This window comes from Pocillopora damicornis, chromosome 14 (assembly GCF_964200805.1).
Source record: "Pocillopora damicornis chromosome 14, jaPocDami1.2, whole genome shotgun sequence".
Lineage (NCBI taxonomy): Eukaryota > Metazoa > Cnidaria > Anthozoa > Scleractinia > Pocilloporidae > Pocillopora > Pocillopora damicornis.
In genome coordinates, this window is record NC_142683.1 from 10,885,001 (window position 1) to 10,912,500 (window position 27,500).

General features: G+C 38.5%; 2 protein-coding genes, 1 long non-coding RNA gene and 1 pseudogene across 6 annotated transcripts in view; all 4 read right to left on the reverse strand.

The window, feature by feature from the left end:
• LOC149034392 (uncharacterized) overlaps window positions 1-27,500 on the reverse strand; it is a 382,461-nt gene that overhangs the window by 190,202 nt on the left and 164,759 nt on the right. The window lies entirely within an intron of this gene.
• LOC149034408 (uncharacterized) overlaps window positions 4,278-27,500 on the reverse strand; it is a 193,981-nt gene continuing 170,758 nt past the window's right edge. For 2 of the 3 annotated variants that reach the window (XR_016182955.1, XR_016182954.1), the window contains one exon: window positions 4,278-4,633. This is a non-coding gene — a long non-coding RNA (uncharacterized LOC149034408). Of the gene's footprint in view, window positions 4,634-4,801; window positions 5,052-27,500 lie in introns of those variants that run through there. The other variant, XR_016182956.1, reaches the window with a different exon arrangement.
• LOC149034409 (uncharacterized) lies at window positions 6,168-8,000 on the reverse strand. Its single transcript, XM_089193951.1, has 2 exons — window positions 7,661-8,000; window positions 6,168-7,157 (listed from the first exon to the last, which is right to left on the reverse strand). The coding sequence occupies exons 1-2, from the start codon at window positions 7,843-7,845 to the stop codon at window positions 6,989-6,991; spliced, it is 354 nt and encodes a 117-aa protein (XP_089050077.1). The 5' UTR covers window positions 7,846-8,000; the 3' UTR covers window positions 6,168-6,988.
• LOC149034410 (uncharacterized) overlaps window positions 14,013-27,500 on the reverse strand; it is a 13,889-nt pseudogene continuing 401 nt past the window's right edge. The window contains exons 2-17 of the transcript XR_016182928.1: window positions 25,208-25,328; window positions 24,374-24,477; window positions 23,086-23,196; window positions 22,045-22,176; window positions 21,881-21,966; window positions 21,182-21,213; window positions 20,837-20,890; window positions 20,185-20,279; window positions 19,435-19,508; window positions 19,105-19,153; window positions 17,644-17,729; window positions 16,674-17,045; window positions 15,497-15,538; window positions 14,891-14,983; window positions 14,283-14,366; window positions 14,013-14,192 (exon numbers count right to left, since the gene is read on the reverse strand). The product of XR_016182928.1 is annotated as an uncharacterized LOC149034410 (transcript). The remainder of the gene's footprint in view (window positions 14,193-14,282; window positions 14,367-14,890; window positions 14,984-15,496; window positions 15,539-16,673; window positions 17,046-17,643; window positions 17,730-19,104; window positions 19,154-19,434; window positions 19,509-20,184; window positions 20,280-20,836; window positions 20,891-21,181; window positions 21,214-21,880; window positions 21,967-22,044; window positions 22,177-23,085; window positions 23,197-24,373; window positions 24,478-25,207; window positions 25,329-27,500) is intronic.

The following is a 27,500-nucleotide window of genomic DNA, read 5'->3' on the forward strand; positions in this document are numbered from 1 at the left end:
TACTATTGTTTTGTTAGGGTCAACATATGTTGGAGGGCCAGTCTCAACTTAATTTATAGTTGCAATAATTTGCTACATGAGCTTCATTCTTGCAAGAACACAATCAGTTTGTTACAAAACAATTTTAAATATCGACTGGGACGATATTTTACCTTTCATATACATTGACGAATTCTTTCTCGACAGTTAAACTTAAATGTCTTTTTATTTGATAGTTTTTAGCGTTAACATAACAGTATGATGTAGATGACATAGGGATACATGAGAGAATACGTACATAGACAAATTTTTCTAACCTTTCTGCTCTTGTTCCTTAACATTTTCAAACTTCGTATTGGTATTCTGCTTGGTTCACGATCACGTCTACATACACGATGAGATTTCCGTCTATGCTTCTCTCGATTAACATCAGATAGCTCAGTTGATACAGCATGTTTCTCGATGAAAGGTTCACTCATAAATGTTCGCTCATAAAGAGATATCTCATAAAGAGATATCTCATAAGGTTCACAGACCGATCCGTTCCGAAAACGCTCGACATATTTTAGTGTGGGTCTACTGCGAACGATGTGAGCATATTTTGTATGCGTTTTAAGCGTCTTATACACTGTGTCTGTGCCGATTTTGCGCCGCGAAAGCTTCTCTTCGTTCTTCGTCCGCCATTACACCATTCTGTGTACTCATCAGTCAAAACGTCGCGCATGCGTCAGACTCAAACGATTACGCATGCGTGATGAGGACTTGACTGTGATTTGCGACCGAACGGAAAAAATAGGTCCGCAATGCGTACTTGTGTGGGATTTCATTGACAAAGTGTTTGCAAGGGGTTTTTGAGCGGTAGCAAACCTGTCGCTCACCGTGAGTCAACTGTACTACAGGGGTGATATTAGGCCTGGAATCAACAGCCTGAATAGTAATTTTTGTGCGGGAATTATTTGAACAAATACAGATTCACAGGAGAGATCTGGGGTATTAACTTATACTTTTATCAAGCAATATGCCTTTCCCTCCCTCCCTGGAAGCTTTTTGGCGTGTTTTTGAACGTTTGGTAATCGTCTTCAACAAATAAATTACCTCTTGGTGGCTTAGGCTATTTATTTGTTTATACGGCAATACTGGAAATACTTGGAGCAGTAAATATTTTCTTAACAGTCATTGAAAAAAAATTGAAAAAATTTCTGCTACTACTGCCGAGCACTACTGCCGAGCACGTGACTATAATCTGGCCGGTGCTGTTTTGATCACTTGACGATCTTTTTCGCTGAAAATACAGGACGACTTCCTATTTCAAGGAATGCTTTTCCAATTAATTTCTATCGCATCGGTGTAAAAAAGTACAGGTATATGGGTGTTCTGAAAAACAAAAGGGAAATTCAAAACTACGAGAAATTGCGAGTAATCGGCCTCTTCTGCTACACGCGGGTTTTTTTGGTGTAACATGCGTGTGTTTCCCATAAGTTACAAGCACTTTACGCACGTGGGAATGCTGCAATCACGAATTTTAGATAACGTGAAAGTCACGCATGTGGTTGTTTGCTCACTTCACTAATATGTTTGTTTGCTTGTTGTTGCTTTTTTTGGTATCCTGGAGTATTTAAGGAGGGGTTGCAGACTTAACTGTGGAATAATTGTTTAATACAGGGTTGTCAATAAAGGTTGCAGTTAGAAATTAGCCAAGATACTAAAGGAGCTGCCTTGAAATTTCAAGACTGTGTGTTATGTAGTTTACTTTTGTCTTTTGTAAATGGTTGTTAAACTGGACAACTCTTAGAAAGATGACTTCAAACTTAATTTTAAAAGGCCTGTTCTGGTACCAAATGAATAAGCAGCATTTCCTTATTAATAGTTTTGCAAGTTTCTCATTACAAATTCCTCTGAAAAAAGGGAAACAACTCTTTTCATAACTATTTACTGCTTTCTTTTGTTGCTCTCTTAACTTAAAAACAATGTACATCATGATAAAGAAATTTGTTAGAGGACACCGTGAAATGAGGCCCAAACAGCTTTGTGATCTGTGAAATGTGTTTCTAAAACATCTGCTTGTATATCAATGTTAGATATATTTGTATATATATGATCAATTACTGTGTTGTTGTCAGTTGTATAAGTTGATATGAACTGTTTGTAATGGTTATCCCTCACTAGTAAATTATACAAAGGTCTTCTGTCTGTTTCAACAAGCCAATTTTTATTAAAGTCTCCAGTAATGATATTGTTGTCTGGTGAAATGTTATTTAATACCTCAGTTATTGCTTCATAAAGTTGTCTTACAGGCACGTTTGGGGAGTGATATATCCCTATGATTATCCAATCCTCAAGACTTGCTAACTTAATTACTGTTATTTCAACACCATGTATATTGTGACAATAGGGGTATCCAGGTAAGTATGGGATTTTACTGTACACAGCTGTACCACCATAAGACCTTGATCCATTTCTGGAATTAAGGTTATCATTACGGAAGAGAACATAACCAGCAATGTCATACATGTCATTATTATCTTGAGAATTAAATCTTGTTTCTGTGAAAATATTGATATCAGCACTTAGATAAATTAAGTCTTTACGTATATCTTCTATGTGTTTGTGAAGAGACCTTACATTAAGATAACACAGTTTAAGAAGGGAAAATGTTATGTCATGGAGAGGGGAGATGCAAAGCTTAAGTTTTGCAGTTGTTCTTAATCTCTCCATCTGGATTAACGGCAATCTTGCTTTCACACAAATCAGAAATATAGAGGCCTTCTATAGCAGTCACTCTACTGAGTCCCACATAATGTATGTGTGGAATAGTATTTCTGGTACTAAAATCCACAACAATTCTACTGTCAGTATCACCTTGTGATCTGTGAATTGTTTTTGCTGCTGTGGGACGCAGTGGAAATTGTTTTCTAACAACTTGTGCTGTTCTGTTTCTACCTACCGCAAACTGTGTAGTCACAGGGTTTACTGGGGTCCATGTGTGTTCAATTGCTTGTATATACAAATGTCTTTTTTCATTCCTTGTTTTCTGACCTACATCTGAGTGGTCAAATTGTACCCATACAATACCAGATAGTTTGGTTTGTTGATGTAACTGAACTAGTTTAACAACATTTCCAGCACCATTTTTCATGCCATCTTCGGTTCGTACATTCATGACAAGGTGCGTTCTTTCACCCTCAAGGGTTGAGGTTAACTGTTTTGTTTTTCTTGGATCATTGGGTATTTGTCTTAGTATTTTGTTTCTTAGCTCTGGAGAGATAGCTCCAATAACACTATCTTGAGCATTTATTGTGAATTTGTTTCCTGTGGCTGCATTATGGGCCCTTTGATTAAATTCATCTACTTTAGCATTCTGTATAAATAAGTGAGGTGCATCTATTGGGTTGTTGATGTCTTCTTGTATAGCTCTCTTTAAGTTTTGCAATGTCAGCTACTGTGTGTTTACCTTTACGCAACCTATTAAGTAATTCTACAAACAATTTGCTGTCTCTTTGACCCATGATTTCATTAAGTTCAAACATTTTAAAGTGTTTATGCCATAAACTGGGAGAAAGAACAGCATAAATCTACATTTTTGAGGTCACTGAGAATATAAGCATCCATAACAGATTCTAATTGGAATAAGTCACCGATAGCAATTATGCTCACCTCCAAAATCCTCTCTACAGCCTTTTATATCTTTAAGTCTATTGTTTAGCTGTATTGCAAACATACCATTTCCTATCATTGAGATTTCATCAACAAAAATCAATTGACTTCTCAAAGTGTTTAGTCTACTTGAATCAAGCTGTTTGTAATTTCTAAGTGATTGATTGGCAGGAATGGCCAGAGTGCCATGAAGAGTGTTATCCTTAAGCTTTACCAGTTGGAGCTAATAGTATAACTTTGATCTAATGAAAGTCATCACCAGCTCTAGTGTTATAATACTTAAGCACTGTCTGATACAAATCTTTTGTTAAATGCGATTTGCCAACACCAGCCCCTCCACTGAGGAAGCAGTAGAAAGGGGTTTCTGAGGTTTTAATCTGATGTAAAATGTGATAAAAAAAATTCTTTTTGCTCTTTATCGGGTGTCTGGACCATTTGACGAAAATCGAAATCAGGTAATTCATTCAATATCAGTGGTTCATTATTCAGCGATGTTGATGGAATGTTGAGATCATCAGAGAGGTCATAGTTTTCACTTAAATCAGGATGTTAATCTTCATGAGATCCAATCCTTGAACGGAATTGGTCAATGGAGATCCCCATATTTACTTGTGTGCTTGAGCGAGCAACAACAACAATCCAACTAACTAGAAACTCAGTTTATTAAAATAGATAACACTCTTGACAGTTCAAGGCAAACAATAGTTTCTTTCAGTTTGTGACACTTTGAGACACTCGTGAGACATTTTGAGACACTCGTGAGACACTTTGAGACACCCTGAGACTCTTTGAAGTGCAACCCGCACAAATACATTCAAGCCGACAAATGTTGGCTTGCGAGAGTACAATGACTCCTTTCAATCTGGCACAACCCGCACCGAAGGTCGAAGCCGATAAATGTTGGCTTGTGAAAACGTAAAAGCTCCTGTGCAACCTGCACTGAACACAAGCCGCGTTTCAGCGTGTTGGCTTACGTGAAAAAATCTTCTGTTATAGACACCTGAAGAAATAACGAAACAAACGCCTCAGATTATGAAAGAAAGAACACAAACCAGGTGTACAAACGTAATCGCCTTTCGTGAGAGCTTAATCGTGAAGCTCCCACAGCAAAATTGAAAAGTTAAAGCACGCAAAGAACCCGTGAAAATATGAAATGACTTATCCTTACCTTGGAAACAAAAATCCCCGAGAAACAAACATGAAATTCCGAATAAGTTCTCCAAAACCCAACGACTGAGAAGAGAAATGGCCGCCGTACAATACACTATGAAAAAACGCCGACTGGAATCCAGTCTTCACGGCTCACTGAACGCAAATAGAAACCACGTGACAAGCACTTCTCTCTCGTGGACAAATAAATAAAGAAATAAAGAAATAAATTTCGCGGGCCTTGACAAAGTGTGGGAAATCCCACACAAAAATAACCAAGCCGGAATTTCAACTCGGGCGTCTCCCTTGGAAAGCCCGAGCAATAAAGTACAATGCACACCTAGATTGAAACACTATAACTTTCAATATTTGGAGCTGCATACAGAAACTTTCTTTCTTACCTCATTCTGGAAGAATTCTGTTAGAAAGGGAATGTGCCTAAATATGTATCTAGAGGAAACTGTTTACCAGATGACATGGTACAGAAGATTATTGCTGCGTAAGAAGACAAGAAACGACTCCATGTTGGAGTTTCCTTTAAGGAAAGGGTTGCACTGGACTGGATCCAGATATGTCCACATATGTCTTCTAGCGCCCGCAAGAGGAGCATGTTTAGTAAAGATTGATGAATTGATATTTCTCGCACTCTAAGGAATATGTTCAACTGATTGTTACGTCAGTATCTCTTGCACTCTTAGGAATCTGTTTCAGTGGATTGTTACGTCGGTATCTCTCGCACTCTAAGAAATCTGTTTCAATTGATTGTTACATCAGTAACTCGCGGACTCTAAAGAATCTATTTTAATGGATTGTTACGTCAGTATCTCTCATACTCTAAGGAATCTCTTTTAATCGATCTTTACGTCAGGATCTCTTGCGCTCTCAGGAATCTTTCTTCATTACTCGTTCCTATCGTTTACGTTACCAGTAAACCAAAGTGGCTTATTACGCCGATAGAAAGTGCGTCAATTGCTAAAGTAACTCGAGGCGGCGTGGCTGAGTGGTTACGTTGGTGGTCTTGTAATCTAGTAGTCTCGGGTTCAAGTCCTCCACCCTGCCATTCACTGGATTTGTCCTCGGTCGCCCCGAGTTCAATCCCTCGGCGGCGCCGTGTAAATAGCCAACTGGTCTGCCTCCTGTCAGTTGAGATTTTCAAGCACTTTAAGTTTAATTCAGTCAATGTAAAGCGCTATTCGATAGCGATAGAAATAGCGCTATACAAATAAATTATTATTATCATTATTGTTATTACAAGGGTGACTGCTATCACTGTATGACGCATTGAGAAGCGTCCACCCAACAGCCTTCACTTCATAACATTACCAAAGAGAGTTCGAATTTCCAGTAGAGCAGTTTATTTTCCTTTTTAAAATTAATATTTAAATTAATAAATACTTTTCTCTCTCAAAGCATATTTTTTTCTTTAGTATTTCTTAACTTATCTTTCTATTACTATATACACCTACGTTATAGCCGGGACTATGCATAAAAATCTCGCCAGTTTGCTTACTGGAAGTTCATGTGAGCTGTTGACTATCGGATGAAGCGCATGTAGAAATAAATACTGCTCATGAAAGAATCATAAATATTTGCTTCATTAATACTTTGAAACGAACGGTTTGCCGTGTTAAGATGATAAAATGTATATTTTTTTCCAACAAGATTCCCTTTAGGCGAAATATCTTAAAAAACCTGGTTAGACTGTGGGGTTATAATACAGCACAGGGACACCAATTAGGTTGCTTTCAAACGCAACTGTTTTCCCCTCACTATTGTGATTTAGCGATTTCGATACAACACACTTGATGGAATCTTTCACAAAACGTGCAAATTCAAGGCGTGACTGATGAGGTAGGAGAGGGTGGGGAGGGAGTGGAGCAAGATCTTATGAGCAAGTAGCTGATTCGACGTCAAGAAAAAAAATTATAAAACAAATAGCCTGGAGGCTTCTCCCCATCCCCATCCAGTTAAAATATTCTGCTTCATTCCTAGTTATATGTAGTGCTGTATATATCGTTTACATAAAAAAAGTTGAAAAAGTTAAGCTGCACATTTGTAGTTCACAGATCAGCGCGACGAAGATGTACTTGCTGAGAAGGGTAAGCAAATCAATAATCTCCTTGGACGTATGAGTTAAGAGTAGTTTAAAACTTGTTTACTTTTAAATCTTTATGTCACTATAAGATTCTTCAACATCGTCGAATCGTCAAGAAACGCAAAGAGCCTGATTGTCTCTAACTTCTTGCGCAGACGTTTCTGTTTGACCACCGCTGGCCACTCGAGCTGCCTGCGTCCAAGATGCCACTGACCAGCAATTGCCGCTGACAAGTTTACACAGAACTCCACTAGAACCTGCTCCCCAGTCGCAGAAAAACCTAATGATATGGATGAAAACATTTCTGATCATCTCAAACGTCGAAATAATCGACAATAAACCAACTTAAAAAAACCTTCCCAGACGGGAGTTAGATCAAATGAGGGTAGGGAAAGAGATTAACGAAAAAACCGGGAGAAGTGTGCACCAACGAATTCTGTAGCTGATTTGGTTATTACAAATTCAATTCAAAGTTCGTTCATGTATAAGACTGGAGATTTAATCCTTGTTGCTGGATTCTCATCGTTAAAAATTAGACGATGAACTGAATGATACAGCACTGCCGTCCTTTCTTATAATATATGGGAGGTCAGACGCATAGATGACGTCGACATTAACAGCATTTTGCGTTTCTATGATACAAAACAAACAGATACCCTGTAGTCATGGTTCTGTGCAGTAATAGACCACACAAGGTGCAGCCGGGTGTGTCACTGATGTTCTTGTCTATTCAATCAGACTGTCATATATATAACTAGTGGTTTAAGTGTTGTAATACTGTACCTGTCACGTCTGACAAACTTCACGTCATGTCCTTCGTGACACCCTTTCACACAACTGACGCAAATGGCGTAGCCATCCGACGTACCACAAGTGTTGCACGTAAGGGTTAGCATAAATACGTTAAGAGATACGTCCATATCAAGAAAGCAGTGATGACTGGTTAAGAAACCAGTCAAAGATAACATTTGAAAACAACAGCGCTGCAACGTTAACGTAAGAGCTCTCCAACCGACCGTGCAAAATCTATTGAGTTTGTGTTCACACAATGGTGACTGAATAACAGAACTCAGTTAGTTCATATGGCTTTGAAATGCTTATGACCATTTACTAACTACGTAATCGACTAAATTTATACTAAATACGGAATTTTTATTAAACAAATAGAAAAGCCTTGACTGTGCTCTGTTCTGTTATAAAGCACGCAGGAGGCGGCTAGAGCACGAACGATGTGTAGGGAGAAACACGAGACGTAGCCGAGTGTTTCTCCCCACTTCTTGAGTGCTCTAGCCGCTTCCTAAGTGCTTTATAACAGTGCAGAGCACAGTCAAGGCTTCTCTATTTGTTTTATAATAAAGAATCCATTAAATTCCCCGAGCATTACCTTCAATTTTCAAAACAAACTTTATTTCCAAAGCGAACAACAGTGTCGTCAGCATGCTCTATACTCTCACAAAGCACGCTACAATAAGCCAATCACAATCCCTGTTAGAATGGTTGAAATAATCTGATTGGCTGTACAAGACAAAAGCTGTCAAAAGTGTCAAACCATCAAAGTTCACATCCTACGATAGTTTACAAACTAAAATGGTTCGGCAAGTCGAATTTAACACTTTTGCCTGAAGTTTTTAAGTCTCTAATACAGAATCTTGAAGTGAAATGTTCAGTGAACTTCAGCCGAATTATGGCTCATAAAAACACGCGAGTTTTTTCACATGACAAGGTAGAAAACAAACTGTTCAAGGCGAGTGTTTTTTGAATGAACGACAGCCGAATTCACCGGAACATGAAGATCGCTTGGGATGACAGCGCGGCAAAGCGCTGCAGTGACAGCTGTGACTTTCCACTCAACGCATCGGAAAGGATATCAGAGCAAGCTCTTATTTTTTCATTCGAAGGGTGGCCGATGTAGTTTCTGAGGCTTGCTTTACTGTGATGACCGGAGATCGCCATGATGAGCGAGCCGCGATGGACTTCAGCATGATCATATTCGCTCAGACAACGTCATGATTAGAATGAATTTAAACAGTTATGCCAGATTGGTTATATTTTTCATTATTTCTGTCTTGTTCTGTTTTGTTTTTGAACACTGAATTTTATTTACTGTATGAGTGATAGCTGTGTTTGATTTTTATTTCCGTACGTAAACTTGCAATCTAACTGAGCGTGAATTAATCTTTAAAACTCGGAATGTCTATTTTGCTTTTCCTTTGAGGATTTACGTATCTGCTCACGTTTTAATAACGTAAATTACGGCGCCTGGTAGGTTTACAAACCTTCGTTTGGTTCTTCTGTTGCTACTTGCCGGCTCGCTTGTTCCGAAATTTCACTTTCAATTATAGGGAAAAAAGCCAAAAAGGAAGTCCCGGAAAAGGTCGAACATAGTACAACTTGGCAGATGGCGTGACAGCTTTAGCTCAGCTCTATGCTCTATTTAACAATTATATAATAAGCTCAGTTATGCACGTACTCTGATTGGTTCTCACTCATGATCTATTGGAGGACAGAGGTATATACATCATTAAAACTTTTTTTTTGAGACTTTATATCATCAGTGACACACTCAGCTGCGCCTCGTGTGCCACTCTTTTGTTCTTACCAAATTTGACGTCATCTGTGATCTATTACTGAACAGACGCACGGCAACTTGGAATCTATTTGTTTTATATAATAAAGAATTAAAATATACGGAAAAAAAAGTTTTAATGAGGACGTCATCTATACGTCTGTCCTTCAATAGATCATAAGTGAGAACCAATCAGAATGCGTGCATAACTAGCTTATTATATCAACTCTCATAGAGCACACTCTTTCAACCAATGACAGCGCGCGTTATATCCGACCTTTATTATAATGTCTGATAGACCGCTGGACTAAGTTGCTGACTAATGCCCTGTTCACACCAATTTAAACAAGTTTCATTAAACGTAGTTTTTTTAAACATGGTTTTATAAAACATGTGTTGCTCAAGAACCGTTCACACTGCAGACTGGGTTAGGTATTGCGCAGCCTCGTTTTGATATTAATTGTTGCCAACAAAATTAAAGACGCAATCAAAATGGCGGTCAGTTTAAATCACAATATCCTGCTGTTGTTGGCGCAGTCACGGCTGAGGGAAAACCTCAGAATTACACAAAACCGACGGAGAAACGCAGAGAGACGGTTTAATCGTTATGTCCGTCGGAGACGTCTCGTTTCATCATTGTTTTTTCGTTTTTTGCTTCGATTTCTTCTCCGACATCTTCCTGTTCGCCGTATTTGGCTAAAACCCCGGTCGCAGATATTTTGGGAAGAGACTTGCCAAGATTGGGAAGAAAAGGACTGGAATGAGAATTTTCGCATGTCTAAAGAAGCATTTAATCGCCTTTGCCGAGAACTTTCGCCACATATCTCTAAAAGGGACACCAATTACGGGAAAGCCATTACAGTGCGTCATCGAGTTGCCATAACATCATTATATTGGCTTGCGGACACGGCTCACTTTCGAACGATCGGAAATCTATTTGGTGTCGGAAAATCCACTGTTTGTGGTATTGTGCGACAGGTTTGCGAGGTGATAGTGAACGTTCTTCTTCCCAATTATATAAACGTTCCCCAAAATAAATATGAAGTCCAAGAAAAAATTGAAGGTTTTAAAAGTCGCGCGGGCTTTCCCCAGGTGGTTGCAACAGTCGATGGTTGCCATGTCCCAGTCATTGGACCTCGGCAAAGTCCAGATGATTATGTTAACAGGAAGGGATTCCACTCATTAATCCTTCAGGGGCTAGTAGATTGTAATTATCTATTTCTTGATATATGTGTTGGATGGCCGGGTAAAGTACACGACGCACGTGTCTTCAAGAACTCTCCATTGTTTGCCTTGTGTTGTGCCAAAGCTTTTCTTCCGCTCGACATGTCGGTGATGATATCTGGTGTACAAGTTCCTCCCCTGATATTAGGTGACTCAGCTTATGCTCTCAGCAATTGGCTGATGAAACCATATATTGATCGTGGAAATCTGACCCCGGAGGAACGCAGTTTCAACATAAAACACAGCACGACTAGAGTAGTTGTTGAAAATGCCTTTGGTCGATTGAAGGGAAGGTTCAGAAGCATTGGGAAGAGACTGGACTTAAAAGTTGAAAATTCCTGCAATGTCATCGCAGCGTGTTGTGTTTTACATAATTATTGTGAGATGCGAAACGAGTCTTTTGATGACCAATGGCTCAATGATATTCACATTCATGCTGGAGTTTGTCCAGGTGATCCAAACCAAAGGCAGAACACAAATACTGTTGCAATAAGAGATGCAATCAAAAGATTCTTAATATAAATATTCATTGTCACATGCATCACTTGAACATGAGTGTTCAACATAAGCGTCTCTCACAGGCAAATAATCCATCAAAAAGTTTGCATCTCTAGCTCAAAAAAGTCGTTTATATGAATACTTTCTCCCTTTAAGGTTTATTGTATACAGTGCAAATAGTTTCATAAATAACGGAAGAGTCAAGATCTTTTGAAGGACCCTCCTCTAAGAGGGTCAAGCAGTGTTCCATTTGTAACTAGTTGTATAAATGAGATTTGAAAAGTAAATAGTCAATTGTGTAAATTAAAATTACTGATGGCAAACTTTGATTGTCTGTGGTATTCTTTGAAACCCCCACATTTTTTTTGTACATTTCAAAACCTGGACACCATCTGAGAACAATTAAAGATGCAGTCATTGCAAGTTTGCCATTTCGCATGTGAAATAAACATATTAGCACTGAAATTATGCTAAAAAATTAGGGAGTAGTTTGAAACCCATGGTGTGACATATGCTAATTTAGCCATGCATACTACATGTTCACATAAAGTACTAATTTGAGTGCAAGACTTGCATCTTCCTCTCTGAATATTAGATGTAGGCATAAAGAAGGAGGGGGACAATCTCAGATTTTCGATCAAAGTGTTCAGTTCTGTTGTAAATTTATCAAGGAGACTTAAAAGACATCATTCATATGACCCTCTCTCTCTGAACAACTGATGGAACCTCAGAAACAAATTTCATCATTTTAAAGGTGGATCAAAACTTTATTTCAAATATTAAATCAATTTTTCCAAAAGATCCTAACCACTGTGCACAAAAAATATTCATTTATTTCATTAATTTTCCGGAGCATTTTTTAAATACTCTGGGCCAGGTCGTTCAAAGGTGGCTTAACTTAACCCAGGGTTAGTGTGAAATTTGATTTCAAATATGAAAATTTAAAAAGAAATCCATTTTCTTTTTTTTTTGTCTACAATTTGAAGATTAGATAGTCTAAAAGGAATAGGGAAGATTATCCCAAAAAAGACTCCTGAATAAAGAAATGAAGAAGCTGAATCAAAATTTAACCCTGGGTTAGTGTTAATCGGCCTCTGAACAACTAGGCTCTGCCGGAAAATTAAAAATAACACTTAAAGGAAAAAAACGATTTTTATTTTCTCAAAGAAGAAAAAAGCATATTCAATTGAAGACAACTATAGAAGACAATTAGTTCAAGTAAAGAAAAGTTAACCAGAGCATGTCAACATCAATGATCTAAGCGTTAAGTTCAATATAGTTTTCTTTTTTTTCTTGCACCTTCTCCAACGACTGGGAATCGGCCATTAGATTTCGTGAAACATCATTCAACTTACAGCATAAATAAAGCCGAAAACTAAACCAACTGAAACTGTCGCAGGTACGAGCGCAAATTAAATTGTTGAAGACACGTACTCTTTATTTTCGAAGTACCTGCGCCAATTTCAGCAGAAACTCCTGGTCTTCCTTCCTCCTTCTCTCCTCCCTTTCTTCTTCTCGTCTTTCACGAGCCTCCTCTGCGGCAAGAAAACTCCTATCAGCAGCTTGTTGATAGAAAACAAATGCCTCCAACGCCTTGTCAATTTGTGTTAAGGCATCCGTCGTTGACACCTTCCGCTTCTTCGTAGCGGGTTTGAAAAATGGCTTGCCAGCATCTGTTGTTCTTTCTGTGAAGGAATAAAAGAAATCTTTAAAGGCAGAAGTTAAAGTCGAGAATAAATCATGAATGAATCATGTGGAAGGCTGTTTGAGCCAATACTTACCTCAATATTTTTGTTCAACTCTATTCATCTTGGAAGTAAAATTATCAAGAAATTTTGGTAGAGATTATAGACAACGTAGGGGTCGATATTGAAACATTTTCTTGGCCTGTTGTCTGACCCTCCAATCAGCGAAAGTTTTCAAAGCTCACCTAGCTGTCAAACATTCACCCTTGTTTGGTTGAGGAAATTTGCCGGCTGTTTTGTTGTTGCTGCTGACGCTGGTGCCGCCGCTGAAGGAAGGCAACTCTTCGTTTGGCTCATCGTTCTCAATTTTTTCATTGTCTTCTTCTTCGTTGTCCGCCTCAATGATAATTTTGAAGAATTTACCACAACCTTCGGTTTGGTACATGGTTTTTTTGGGAGAAATTCATCGACTTCGTCGAAAAACGCCGGCTTCCTCTTTGGAGTCCCGTTTCCGGTCTTCTCGCATTCGTCTTTGAAGGAGTGATACGCACTTACTAATTTGTGTACTCTTGTTTTGCAGGCATCTTCATCACGGTCTTCGTAGCCTGCTGCTCGAATAAAATCACTTATTTCTTGCCATATAGGCCTCTTTTTGGTATAAGATATTAACTTCATTTGTATATTTTCGTCCCCCCACTTCTGTAGTAACAACAACTTTTCCTGGTTTTCCCAAATCCTTCCGCGGGTTTTTTTGGCAACCGCCATCTTTAATGTGTTTAGTTAAACACGAAAGTTAAACAACCTCATTTAGGTAGTTTTATTAAACACGGTTTTAAACGTGTTTGGCTACACGCGACCGCGGTATGAACAGGGTATAAGTCACTATCCAGCAGAAAAACAAAAAGATTGAGAGGTAAAACGATGGAGGGGGTAAGTAACATATTCTGAACTCAGCTTAGATTGGTAAATTGGTGTCTCAAAAAAACGGCAGGGCGCTAAGAGATAGAAAACGGAACACAAAATAGATCAATCAATGAATAAAAATAGCCCTCCAACCCATGAGGCAATTCTCGCGTATGCATTTCCTTGTTTATCTCTTTGACGAGAATTTGCTTTTTTGTCAATATGACACCTTACGCCTTATACGTCTGTCTATCTTATCAGCTGTTTTCTGGATAATGTATTAATAGTGTTAAGAGAGGTCACATGCTTAACACCTTTGAGTATGCTCACCTGTAAAAATCGTGCATCGGATAGCATGTGTTACCAGACACTTGATACAAACAGCGACAAGACTCTATAGCTTGCTCAACTTCTCTTCTGTTACCGTGTACTTTGTTATCTGAGGGAGGGGAGAGTAGTAATTATTAGCACCAGAGAAAGTACGAGTAATAAACGGGTAGCTTAGGGGTAAGTCAAACACTTTGCTCACTGCTAAGTTTGGGCTCGACACCAGTGGCCAGACAAATACCGTCAAACCGGTTATTGAAGATTTCGTTTTCTTCTAGAACTCCGCCTGAAAAAGTAGGGATGATATGATTTGTTTCAGTGTTAGTTTATGGCCAGGAGATTAAACGAGCAAGAGTTAATCCTTTGACTCCGAGACCAAATTTGTGATTCTCCTTACTGTCAACCATACAATTCTTACAATGTTTATAGAATTTAGCATTGGATCCACTAATTATCCCCAAACTGATAGTTTTCTTTACTCTCATCACCTGTCTGGTTGATATTGTGTTGATATTGTAAGGAGAAATTCTGTCTTGGTCACTCCTGGGAGTTAAAGGGTTAACTCATTTCGGGTCAATTAGAGAATCGATGAAAGTACGACGAGACCATTTTTAAGATTAATATTTTTGATGATTTGCAAATTTAAGATGAATTTTATTGCCAAGAGTCAATTCTTTTCAATTTCTGAAGTGCACAGATCTAGAGAAACAAAAGTGATAACAAAAATTCACAGGTGGAGCAAAGGGAGGTGAGATTTTCTAAAGATCATTCAATAAAGAGTGATGATAGTGAAGGAGTTATGTTGCTCACCAGCACTGTTTGTTATCTCAATTCCCGCGGCACCACCATCAAAAATACGATTGCTTTTTAACACAGGAAAACTTGCTGTACTGATAAGCACACCTGAACAACAGAGAAGTGCACATGATCAATACATTGTTTAGTAAAAGTACTAACTGATTTATTGTAAACGGTTCATCAAAGGTTTTGAGTGAGAGTTATTTTCAACTGAGTATCGAAGGTAGTCCTAGACTGCTTTCTTCAGTTGGCTGCCATTAGTTTTCAAAACTCCCGCCATTCCCTTATTCTATCAGATGTTAAACTAACACCAGTCACAAGTGGCAAACCCGCGTTTTCTTGCCCTTAAAGAAGTTTGCTTCTGTTTTTTTTTTTTAATCTGATTGGTTCTTTACAGTACTTCCACCGCGTTTTTCTGATTGGTCGTTTTCAACACTTTGGTTTTGCTTTAAGACACTTGATTTCCAATAACCCTAACAGCTCAACAATGATATCAGAAAAATAATTATTGCTTTAAGTAACTTTGAAAGGCAATGTTCAAATTTCTATCGAGAGAGTAAAGAAGACTGACCTATGCCAGGAACGAACTTTTATTCAATCCAAATTTACGAAGCTTACCTGTCAACGCATTTCTAAAGATGTCATTATTTTCTAAAACACCTGGAAAGGAATATAACAGTAGATCAGTGACAGTGAGGTCCATCAACTGTTTGTAGAGAAAAGATGACGGTCTTCCTGGGGCCCATTTCTCGAAGATCCGACAAGGGAGTTTAAGAAAACCACTATGGTAACGGTAACGTCAGTAATAAAAAAGTTTAATGAGCAGAACAATGGCTGTGCACGGCGCTATACATCTTTGTACATTTCTTTGCCTCCTCTGCGAAACAACGCAAAATGACCAAACTTTGCGTTCTCTGGAGAACGTGAACGACGACGGCTATTTTCCTAAATTTCTATTTCTAATTTAACGCTGTGTTCCATATTCAATTGCGAAATAGTTTTGACAGTGAGAAACAAGCCAAATGACTTTACAGTATCGCGAGATTCGCAGTAATCGACCAAACTTTGCGTCGTCTGGAGAACGTGAACGACGACGGCTAATTTCCTAAATTTCTATTTCTAATTTAACGCTGTGTTCCATATTCAATTTCGAAATAGTTTTGACAGTGAGAAACAAGCCAAATGACTTTACAGTATCACGAGATTCATTTTTTAACCGACTTTGTTCACAGCGTCGCCGCCGTCGTTTCTTAAACTCTCTACTAAACTAACGGGCCCGGCCGTAAGGTTGTTCTGTTTTCATATTCAAAATGGAGGTTTCGAAAAGTTCTGAGAATTATACAAGAAAACGAATAGCCAAAGAAACAAAATGGCCTGGTCAGGTTGCCAGAGCCTGCTTTCCTTTTCAATAACTTTTGATTTTTAAAATATGGCTCGGGTGCCGTTAAGTTACCGGGACATTCGAGAAACGGTCCGCAGGTCAGGTATTCTCGTCAACGATGATTAACTCGTTCATTCCCCTGGAGTGACTCGCAACTAACTTGTCCTTGGAACAACATATTGTCCAGCACAAAGATAGGAGAATAGAAAAACGAAGCAGCTTGAAAGTTTCATTTCTACCACTAAATTTACAAAGAAATGTGTTGCACATAAGAGGGAGAATTATTTAAGATATAAAAGGTTAAATTAGCCGTGGTATGTCGAAAGGGTTTAAGGACACAATTCCAGCCCCGATGGATTCCTAACTCTACACGGCATGTTCCGGGATTTACGTAGGAGTTCCAAGCCTTACTACCTTTTCCATGGTTGAACACACACACCCCTCCCTCCCGACCGTCGTGAATCTTGTTTCTCCGGAGGACTGGGTTACTCTCAGTCTTGATCCAGACTCCCGCCATCGCGTTGTCGAAAATCTCATTTTCTTCCAACAAACCTAGACCTTGAATAAAGAAAGAAATCAAACGACTAAAGCCAAAGTTTTTTTTGTTTGTTTGTTTCTGATTTCAGGCGTAATAATTAAATAACTGAAGGACGGCGATATGAATTACTCAGAGCCAAGGCATGGTGTGATAATTTTGTAAATACTCCACCTCCGTTGTAGGCCAGAACGCCACCATTCTGTCTTCCCCAAATCTTATTTCTTCTGATACAGGGATTGCTGCCCGATCTACAGCAAGGAAAGTGTACAAGACATTTCATGATAAGTACACGAGGTTAGTAAAATAGAAAGCTCGTTTGAAGCGAGAGCTGGTTCATCTCGCAGTTGGCCTAAAGGCTCAGTTGATTTAAGCGCCACAGAGGCGTGTGAGGCCATGAGTTCGAATCCAGTGCAAGTATGATCACATTTACTCAAACGATCCTTATGAGGTCCAAATTGAAAATTCGGATCCGTTTAGGTTTAGACACCAAGTACCATCAAGGCGCTAAAGCGCATAATTATAAGTGCTGCGTTTCTTTTATTTATTTATTTTTTTTTTTTGATGTGCAAGCTTCAAGAACCAATCGACAAGCTCGAAATGGATATTATTTCTCAAATCCTTTCAAAATACATTTCACAAGTTCTTCACATGCATACGAATTTATAGGTGAAACACATAAGAAATCTTACGAGCGCAAGCGCCTTGTTATACGCAGATAGGCGTCTGCTCCATATACACAACTATTACAGTTTTGAAAAGAGTATGGAAAAGATGATCAACATTGGGTTCTGTCGTCGATCGAAGAAAGATGTCATTTTGTGTCTCTATTATTGTTGTTATCTTTACCTTATTTGTATTCCTGAATATTTGTGATTAAAGATTTCGTTTTCCTCGAGAATTCCACATCCTCCATCATAGAAGTACACTCCAACCTGGAAGACAACCGAATGTAAGTTCCTTAGGCCGTTTGAAGCTTGCTTCTTTGAGCTTTGCCCGAAGTCAGGCTCCCAAGTATGAGTGGGACAAATAACTGAGGAACAGAAGGGGGGAGGGGGGAGGAGAATCCCTGTCCCCACTGAAGAGCCATGTCAGCTGTCTAACCGAATGCTCCTTCATTGACAAACTCGCCCAAGGTTTCCTTCCATAACGTTTTGACGCCTTACTAATATGTGGAGAATCGTAGCCTATATACTTCACAACATGCAAAAAGGCAACTATAGTTTGGGTTGCTTGCAGTTTTGTCAGCGTCCACACTCGCATAATATTATTTTCGAATTTTCTTTAAGGTAAGGTACCCCAACCTACTTCAGAGGAGCAGTGTATTTCGAATAAGTTATTAGCGACAGTAACAATCAAAAGAAACGGCTCAGAACGTAATACATCGGCTGAAATGACAGACTGGACACTTGACGAAGACAAGTTTATCACCTTAGTGACACTGGCATTATAAATTTATATAGAACTGAGTTTATCAACAATGGGGAAAAGCTTAAAGTGAATAAATTTCTTAAAAATAAGATTTCAAAGTTTACTTTTAAACACTTTGCCTTTTAAAAACATTTACGGGACATTGTGACAAGCTTCAGCAATTGTTTTAAAATTGAAACTAAGTTTAAAAGTTATGAAGCCATCATAGTAAGGTCAGTCAAACGAAACATGTTTGGTAAACGAATAGAACTAAAATTGGTTTAGAGGATAATGTAGGCAAGTTAATTTGATACTATTTTTAATTTAAGATAAGCCTTTCATTTAATAATTACGGTGCACTTTTTATGTTTACTTAGTTTAAAACTTGGGACGTGTTTTACAATTTCAAATCGACCAAACCGGTTAAACTCGATTTAGCTTTGTGCTTTAACCTCAAGTGCAGTTGTTTGTCCCCAGTCCTAGGATGGGCGTCAATTTCTGAAAAACAAAACGGTTGTTCGTTATGGCTGAATTTTGTCTCTTCGTGTCCTTTGGTTATTTAAGGTGCAGAGTGTTAGCGTTACACAGAATTGTTTGCTTGTTATGTCCAGTTTAGGTACACTCAGCAGCAAGCTAAGACATAGAGAGAGTGTATAAGCTCCCAAGGGAGTTTACCGAGACAAATATTGTTTCTATTCATTTAGATTCAGTATCAGTTTCATCTAATTTGGAAATTTGAAATTAACCCTTAAATATGTTGGTTTCAATTGTCCAGAGCAGGATTAAGCAAATCCTAAATAATAGCAATTTTTAATGAAGTTGTGTTTTAAACAATTAATGGCATTGCCAACGGAAAACTTTACTCTATTGATGAATGTAGCTAATGTCGACGAGTTCTACCTGTTTTCCGCTGTGGATCCTGTTGTTTCTGAACGTGGGTGTGCTTCCTAGCACAAGGAAAGGCAAAGAAGAACATCAATGATGGAGACTTAAGGATGGTTTCCATGTAGGTATTATTTTCATTGTAGTGTTTTAAGAATACTTTCCAGTTGAAATTCACCAGTCTGCACCAAGTTATAGGATAAAATAAGGTATTCCGAACTAAGTCTTCCATGACCTATTTCATTAAGTCGGCAAGACGTGGGTGTAACCACCCCCCCACCTACAAAAGTAAATTTTACAGCACCTCTCCTCCCCCAGCGTACTTTTCCAGTTTAATTGTTTATATCTGTGGTTATCCACACACCAGCCAGGGTGTTATTGTTGATTTCGTTCTCCTCTATGAGTCCCATGCCTCCCCTGTGCTGAGAATAAAAACGACAAGATTCCTCGTGAGAGAAGCCGGTAAATCTGATGCAGAATCGCTGTTTTAGTCATAGCGGCACACAAAAGGAGAAAATACCCATTTTTGTTCGTGGTTCAGAAATGCAAGTGTGCACATCCTGGGTGAAGAGTATCTAAGGGATCTTTGTTGAGTTATTTTGATAGGGCTATGTAGCGATACAAAATATCTGTTTGGGCATTAAAAAAAACCCAAAGAAGGCAATACTAGAACAAGAAGAACAAGTGCAACAAAGGATGGAGAAGATTAACACGGATTGCAAAAGACAAACTCGCGGAACAGGGCACAAACGTAGAATTATGAATGATTTTTGATTAGTTCTTTGAGGACATAACTCACAGATGACGTCAATTTGTAATAAGAACAACAAAGTCGCACACGAGACGCAGCCGAGTGTGCCACCGACGTTTTCATCACATCTTGACATCTTCTGTGATCTATTACTGTACAGAAGCACAGCAACTTAAATCTATTTGTTTCATATGATAACAAACAAAATGCCGTATATTTTGACGTCATCTTTGCGTCTATTTTCCAATAGGTGATAAGTAAGACCCAATAAAAGAGCGAGTACAATTCAGCTCATCATGTTATACAATATCAATAGCTCCCTATACTGGCCTTTTGTAAATACTTACCACATAAATTCCCCCGTGAAGTCCGCTGTGTATTTTATTGCAGCGAACAATAGGATTACTCTTAGTTCTGACCTGGATTCCGGCCAGTGCATTGTCTGAATGGGGAAAAACCAAAGAACATCTTGATAAGTTACCGAAGAAGTTTCACAAAATCGGTCATATGAATTGTTGTAGTATCTATCAATCATGCCAGTGAGTTAGCTGAAGAACAACTTTGGATTGAGTGTCAAGAGTTTTACAAAACTGCACTGGTTTCCCTTTTCTACGCGCTGTGATTGGTCATTAAAACTCATGCCATCCTCAGCTAATGAGACACAAAATCATGACTTGGTCGCTCGCGTTATCACGCACTCCAAGTAAGTTGAGTTTGTTATGGGATAAATGTCAATACCTGACAGCACACTTACCCCTCCCCTAACCCAAAAACAGTCAACTGAGAACAAGTCAGGGTTACTGTTGGGTTAGGGGAGGGGTAGGTGTGCAGTTGCTCAGATACTGACATTGATCCATGTTTTCTTTCAGGTCCAATTGACTGTCGTAGTTAATTTTGCTTTTGTTGTACTCAATCGAGAAAACCCTGGCACAAAGGATTACTTGAACAACCTGATTGACAAACTTGAAGTAGGGACTAAGAGACAAAATTAATACAAACCATGAATGTTATTTCCTTCAATCAATCCTTTTCCTTCGCCGAATACATAAACTCCTACAAGAGACAAACGAGACCATAATGCCTTCGTAAGATTATTATCAATCAAGTCAAATAAAGGTAGCTTGGATTTAAAGAGAAATCTTGATTAAGTTCCCAGTTCACAACAATGGCGCTAAAGAAACATGATGGTGATTAACTTTATTTACATGGTTTCAGTGCATTTATATCGAGTTTCGCAATGTTCATAATCATGTCAATTTCATGGTGTATTGATGAGCGCGATCACGGAAAAAAAAGCTGTAACGACAACAACAAAGCAATTCAGATACAAAAAGTGTTGCTCACCTCCTTGTTGTCCATCGTAGATTTCGTTGTTTCTAAAATACAATAAATTAAAAGAGTTAGCAAGTTTACTTCACACTTAAGCTGAAAATGAACCGTAATCTTGTCATGGAGAAGCTAGAGGCGAAATGGTAAACCTCTCAGAGGGTAGAACGAAGAACTAACCATGCTGGAGTTTGTGCAGAGTTTGCAAAAAATAGCAAATCACAGATTAAATAGTTGCTTTTCAAGAAATTGAGGTAATGCCAAATGCAGCCTGTGAGCATGCGCACGTCATAAGCACTTCGGGACGGGCGTTTCTTCACTCGTGGGATAGTATATGAGGCCTTGAGCAATGCAACTCAACTAGATGTCTGCCAGAGGTCTGGGACTGAAAATGCTCATCATTAGTGCCACACCTCCGCCAAACCTCACCGATATTCGTCTCATATATTCCCGCGAGCGGAGAAACGCGCGGTCTGCAGCGCTATTACGAGGACCTTCTCGCAGGCTACGCCAAGTGCAGAAGGCACTTCCTACAAAGTGTGCTCAGGATGAGTGCGCACCTCCTTTTTGACAAATTTTCCCCGGCATTGTATATTGACAAGTTTTGCGTGAGAAGTTTTTTTTTTTAATCCAAAAGACGTGAAAGATTTCGAACAAGGAGACTCGTGAAGAAATTTTGCAATTCAATAAACAGAAAAACACGAAAATCTTTGTTACTTTATGGTTGGATTGCTCTGTGACGTGATCCAAATTCCAGCGTATGTGTTAGAATATATCTTATTTTCCAGAAATTCACCACGTGCCTGTTAGTTAAAGATACACCACTTAATTTTTAAACACACAAATATATCTGCCATGTAAATGAAACAAAGTGTACTTACATCGTCATGACAGTATATGCCACCCGTCATACCGTGGTGTATTTTACATCCCACGACTGTTGGATTGGCGTGAGACCGAATCTCAAACCCAGCTATACGGTTGTTGTAAACATCGTTTCCTTCATAGTAGCCCTACAATTACAAGAATCATTTTATTGGTCTGTAGTGTGACAAGAAGCGGCCTTTAAAAACGGCCGAGGGTTAAGAATTACTTGAGGCGCCTCCAGGAGCAATCCTAGATTCTTTAATGAAAGCTTTAAATACAAGTACTTCAATTTGTGTTAGAGTTCTCAGCTTGGCTGGGTCATTGCAGCAAGGTCCTGGTGCCTACTCTTACATGGTCTTTTCCACTCAGTAGTATTGATGAAGACCAAGCAAACTGTCTGGAAAACTCGGAAAAATGTTTTAGTGGGGGTCTCCAATACGATATCGTAACAGGTAAGTCATGAATGATTTTGTCAATTCATTTTCTGCTCTGCTGTACAACGAAAAATCTTTGGTACGAAATTTCATGTCTTTTGATAACCCACACTTATGTAAACTACACGGACTAGTTATTCAAACAACGTTCAGCCGTTGTTTAATAAAACCGCGTTCTTAGCTATCTTCAATTTAGCCAAAAGAGGGCCGAAAGCTATTAGTGGAAGGAAATTTAGTTAATTTAATCAACCCCCCTATAGAGAATACCTGAGGCCCACTGCTTACATAAAACCGCGGTTTGGTTTAGACTACGGGACGGGGAGAATAACTGGCCCCATAAGTTTTCAGCAAGAAAAGGCGTCCAGGAATTTGCTGTAAATTGTGGGTTATTTCTCACCTATGCATCATCTGTGATGAAAATGCCAACATTCTCTGAGTCTAAGATAAAACATTTTGACAAAGTTGGTCTGGCTCCTCTTCCATGCACATAAACTGTGGCACCAGCTATGAACAAAAATAAAATCAACTGTCCACTGATTCCCACATATTACTGACATTACTAAAAGTTTGTTTGAACTTTTAAAAAACCAAAAATTATAAATACGACGTCTAATGCCTCACTCTACCACTAGCAAGGCTATTAAGCTTGCATTTGTAGATTGTAGGACCACAGTCATCAATAACCTCCACACATCCTGATCTGATCACCTCAGATTCACCGTTTTGGCAATTCTGCGAACAAGGAAGTCCATCGAAATGAAAAAAGGGGGGTAAGTTTTCCAAGAAACAGCGAGAGGTCTGCAAGGGGTCTGGCACTGATCATTCTTAGTGTCAGACCCCGCCTTGCACTGATCATCCTTAGTGCCAGTCTCCCCAGAAACCTCTCCCGACTCGTCTCAAATCTTCCAGCGGCAAAAAAATACGCGTAATGCAGTGCTATTAATTTTTGTGCTAACTTTTGTAAAGTTACCGTCAACAAAGTCTGGTCAAAATTTTAAAAATTTCGTTTTTTTGCAATTTAGTTAGAGAAAGTAGTTAAGTTTAATCGCCAAAACAATTGTAAAATCTCATGAAGAACGCGAGATACGGCTGAAAGAGTGTTTTAGGGTAACTGGTACCCAAGAGTGAAAGGTGTCATAATAGGAAAGGCCTCCAGCAGAGTGTTGACTTTTTTCGCGGGCTCTCGTCTGGGATCTTGATTTGCATATTTTGTTTACAACGCGTCTTGCACTGCACAACAAAAGAAAATTTGTGCATATTTCGCAAAATGTCGGGAAATAAGAGTCTTCCTCAAACGGCCAAGAAGAGAAAAGTCGCGAGAGAGCCCAGGCCAAATAAATCTAAGTTTCGTTTTCTTTTTCCCTAGCTTGCTTTGCGCACTTTTCCTTCTGCTTTTCTTGATGAATTTTGGATTTCGTTTTAATTCGTGTTCCCAGTTTTGCAAAATGACCTTTCCCGCGAATTTCAAAGGAGTACTTTGTCACGAGATTTGCTAGGGGGTTCGATGTTGCGTTTCATTCGTCGGCGGCATGACCGCATGGACACGCGCTTAAATGAGGTGCGAAAACTGTGAATTTCTTAGGAGGCCAAAAATTCGAGGTTTGTTTTTGCGCGAGTTACCTCCACTTAAACGAATCAACAAGGGCTGTAGATTTGATGGATTTTCATAAAAATCGGCCAGAGTGTTCGTCAGATATAAACGCACAAAAGAGTTGAGTTTAAAGGCTCGCACGCTTACTTAAACCAAAACTTTGACAAATTTTGTTTCTTTCGCAATCTATACTTAACAAGCTTTACAGTCATTTATAGTTTTTAATGGTTTCTTTAAAAGTAGCGCGCGTTGGACGATTTTTTCCTAAGGTTCCCTATTGTATTGACATTACCCCTTGAAGCAGTTTCCTCTACATACCTTCAAGGTGACATGCCCGAGGAAATAGCTGCCTGAACCAGCACTGAAACTGACAACTGTTGAGGAGTCACACTGAATGACGACAGGATCATCTTCACTTTTAGCTGTCGATGAAAAGAAGCCATCCTGTGAGCAAGTTGCTCATTTTTGGTTAAAATTTTAACTGAAACTTAACTTTTCATGATGTCTTGTCTGTCTTAGGATTTGGAGATGAAAAACAGTCATTTATCATAAATGTATCATGACAAGCATGATCCATAATTCAGAACCTTGCCCTGGAAGACACTTCATGCCTTCCTTCAAAATCCAAGTTATACACCCTGGGTCTTAAAGATGTCACACGCAGGTTTGGATGAGCTCAATAAGGAAAAATGGAAAATAATCAAACAACAAATTGGAAAGAGTAAGTAGTGACAGTTATCATGAAAATCCCTTTAATCGTTGATGTTGAAAGACACATACCTAGTCTAGAGAGGCCCCTTATATGCAAACTGGAGAGCTGGGGAGCGAGGGGGGGAGGGCAGTGTGAAACCCACAGCATGTAAATATCCTTTCCCTACATTGACAATGGCTGGCTGCAAATTATCTCTAAAAGTAATCAGAGGGAACAGTTTTGGATTGGCAAGTCAGTAGGAAGTTCAAATTATGAATTAAAATGCAGCTCTAACTGAAGACAGACTTTTCATTGTAAGGTAAAGATCAACGTAGAGACCACCGGAGATGACACTCTAATTAATGACAGACTTTTCATTGTAAGTTAAAGATTAATTTAGAGACCACTTTTTGAAACATTTACTATGGTTCTAGAAATAATTTAGTAACATTATAGTGTACCTGCTCCAATGATTGCAACAGGCTTGCTGATTGACAGCTGTTCATCATACACACCACTGTGTACAATTATGACGCCATCATCTTTCACAGCATCCAAAGCTTCTTTGATTGTTTCATGATACTAAAAACAGAGAAAGTATAAAATATGCAGTTTGTCAACTTAGTTATACCTCCATAAACCATCTGTTGTGTCATCATTGGCTCTGATCTCTCAGAAAAGAAAAATAAGGGACACTGTTAAAACTGTCTGCATCACCCAACAGTGCACATGAGAAAATTTATGTAGATTTTACTAGATTCTAGAGCACTATGAAAATTATTCTGACTGAATTAATTTCTAGCAAAAAAATTTTGTTCTTGGCAACTCAAATGATCAAAGAGGAAAAAATTTTAAACAACTGGGTAAAGAATACCAAATACAATAGTTAGCAATGAAAAACGTTTGAAACTTATACATTTTTTGAATTGTTGTATAAAATATCAAATAAAAAAGGTCGCATTTTACCGTGTCTGCATCTTTTCAATTAAAAATCTTGTAAGATGCCACAAATGTGGTAAAAACATCACGGCATTTCAATCACCTGAAGCTTGTGTAAATCTTTGATCAAATGTTCTAATCACAACTTAATGCCGTTTGATATCGACAACTACCAGTAAACATACACAGTAATAAGAAATCTGCAGGTTAACTAAATTGTAGTCAGCAGCTAAGTGACAGCTGTTTTCACACCTTTATCAATCGCCTGACATCTTAATAACACCCTTAACACTTTGATCCTTAAGAGTGACCAGCATCTAATTTCTCCATACAATATCACCCTCAAATCACAAATTTAGGTCATGAGAATAAATTAAATGATCACCAACTAAGCAAGCGCTTGATTGTTAAAAAAATTATCCTTGTCAGCACAGGATGAAATGTATAGAGGACAATACGGAGAATATGCACGCTGATGTTAGAGTGTAAAGGGTTAATACCCCCCCCCCCCCTTCTCATTCTGTCTTGGTCACTGCTGCGGAGCTCTAAAGAAGTGTGGAACTCTTGAGAATCTCTGGGAATTGAATTTGAGGCAATTTAAATACCCTGAGGTCCACATAAATTCTAAGAAATTCTCAATACCTTGAATGTGAAGGTTTTAAGAAAAGGAGTAATTTCAGAGGCTTAAAACTTTGGCTCAATAAAAGGTATGCTATACAAAACTTACCATGAGATATACATACATGTAAATGTTTATAACTTAAAGATCATGAAATTTAGATTTTAGATATACGAAAATTCATATATTTGCACTGTGGTGGAGAGATGAAATTAAGAGATCCTCGCAGCTAAGAACACTACTGAAACGAGTAGTTGTAAATAGGACCTGAAAAAATTCAGGCCCATACCGGATTTGAACCTACGACCTCTGCGATACCGGTGCAGCGCTCTACCAATTGAGCTAACAAGCCAACTGGGAGCTGGTCAATGAATTGAGTCCAAATAAACATCCAAGGGAATAAAGATTTTAGATATATGAAAATTCATATATTTGCACAGCGGTGGAGAGATGAAATTAAGAGATCTTCGCAGCTAAGAACACCACTGAAACGAGTAGTTGTAAATTGGACCTGAAAAAATTCAGGCCCATACGGGATTTGAACCCACGACCTCTGCGATACCGGTGCAGCGCTCTACCAATTGAGCTAACAAGCCAACTGGGAGCTGGTCAATGAATTGGGTCCAAATAAACATTCAAGGGAATGAAGATTTTAGATATATGAAAATTCAAATATTTGCACTGCGGGGGAGAGATGAAATTTAGAGATCCAAAAAAATTCAACACCTAATTAATCTTTCTTTTTTCATGATTGTTGTTGCTTTTTTTTTTTTCAGTTTTTTGCTCTGTTCTTGTGACTAATTGCTGTAATTTGTTTTGCTGTTATTATTCTTACAAAACATTTTTGTAAGAGTTCCAATACTTGTGGATCATCCACACACTTTGTAAACATTTGGCATGCAGACTAGACAGAGGTAGTCAATGTTCCCTTTGAGAAAAACACCTTTTAAATGACGTCTTCAATTTACTTTATTTGAAACTCTGATCTGAAAATATTTGTTAACAAGACTTGTTAGTAGTGAGAAGTACCAACCAAGTTTCCTTTCATAATTTAATTTCTTAAATGTCCCAATCACTGGATCTCCCAAAAAAATATTACATCTTTTTATTTTTGGTGCAAAATACAAGCCCTTCTTTATATAAAAATGAAAAGTCACACTTCAATAATAACAGCTGTAAAGTTTACTTGTTGTTCT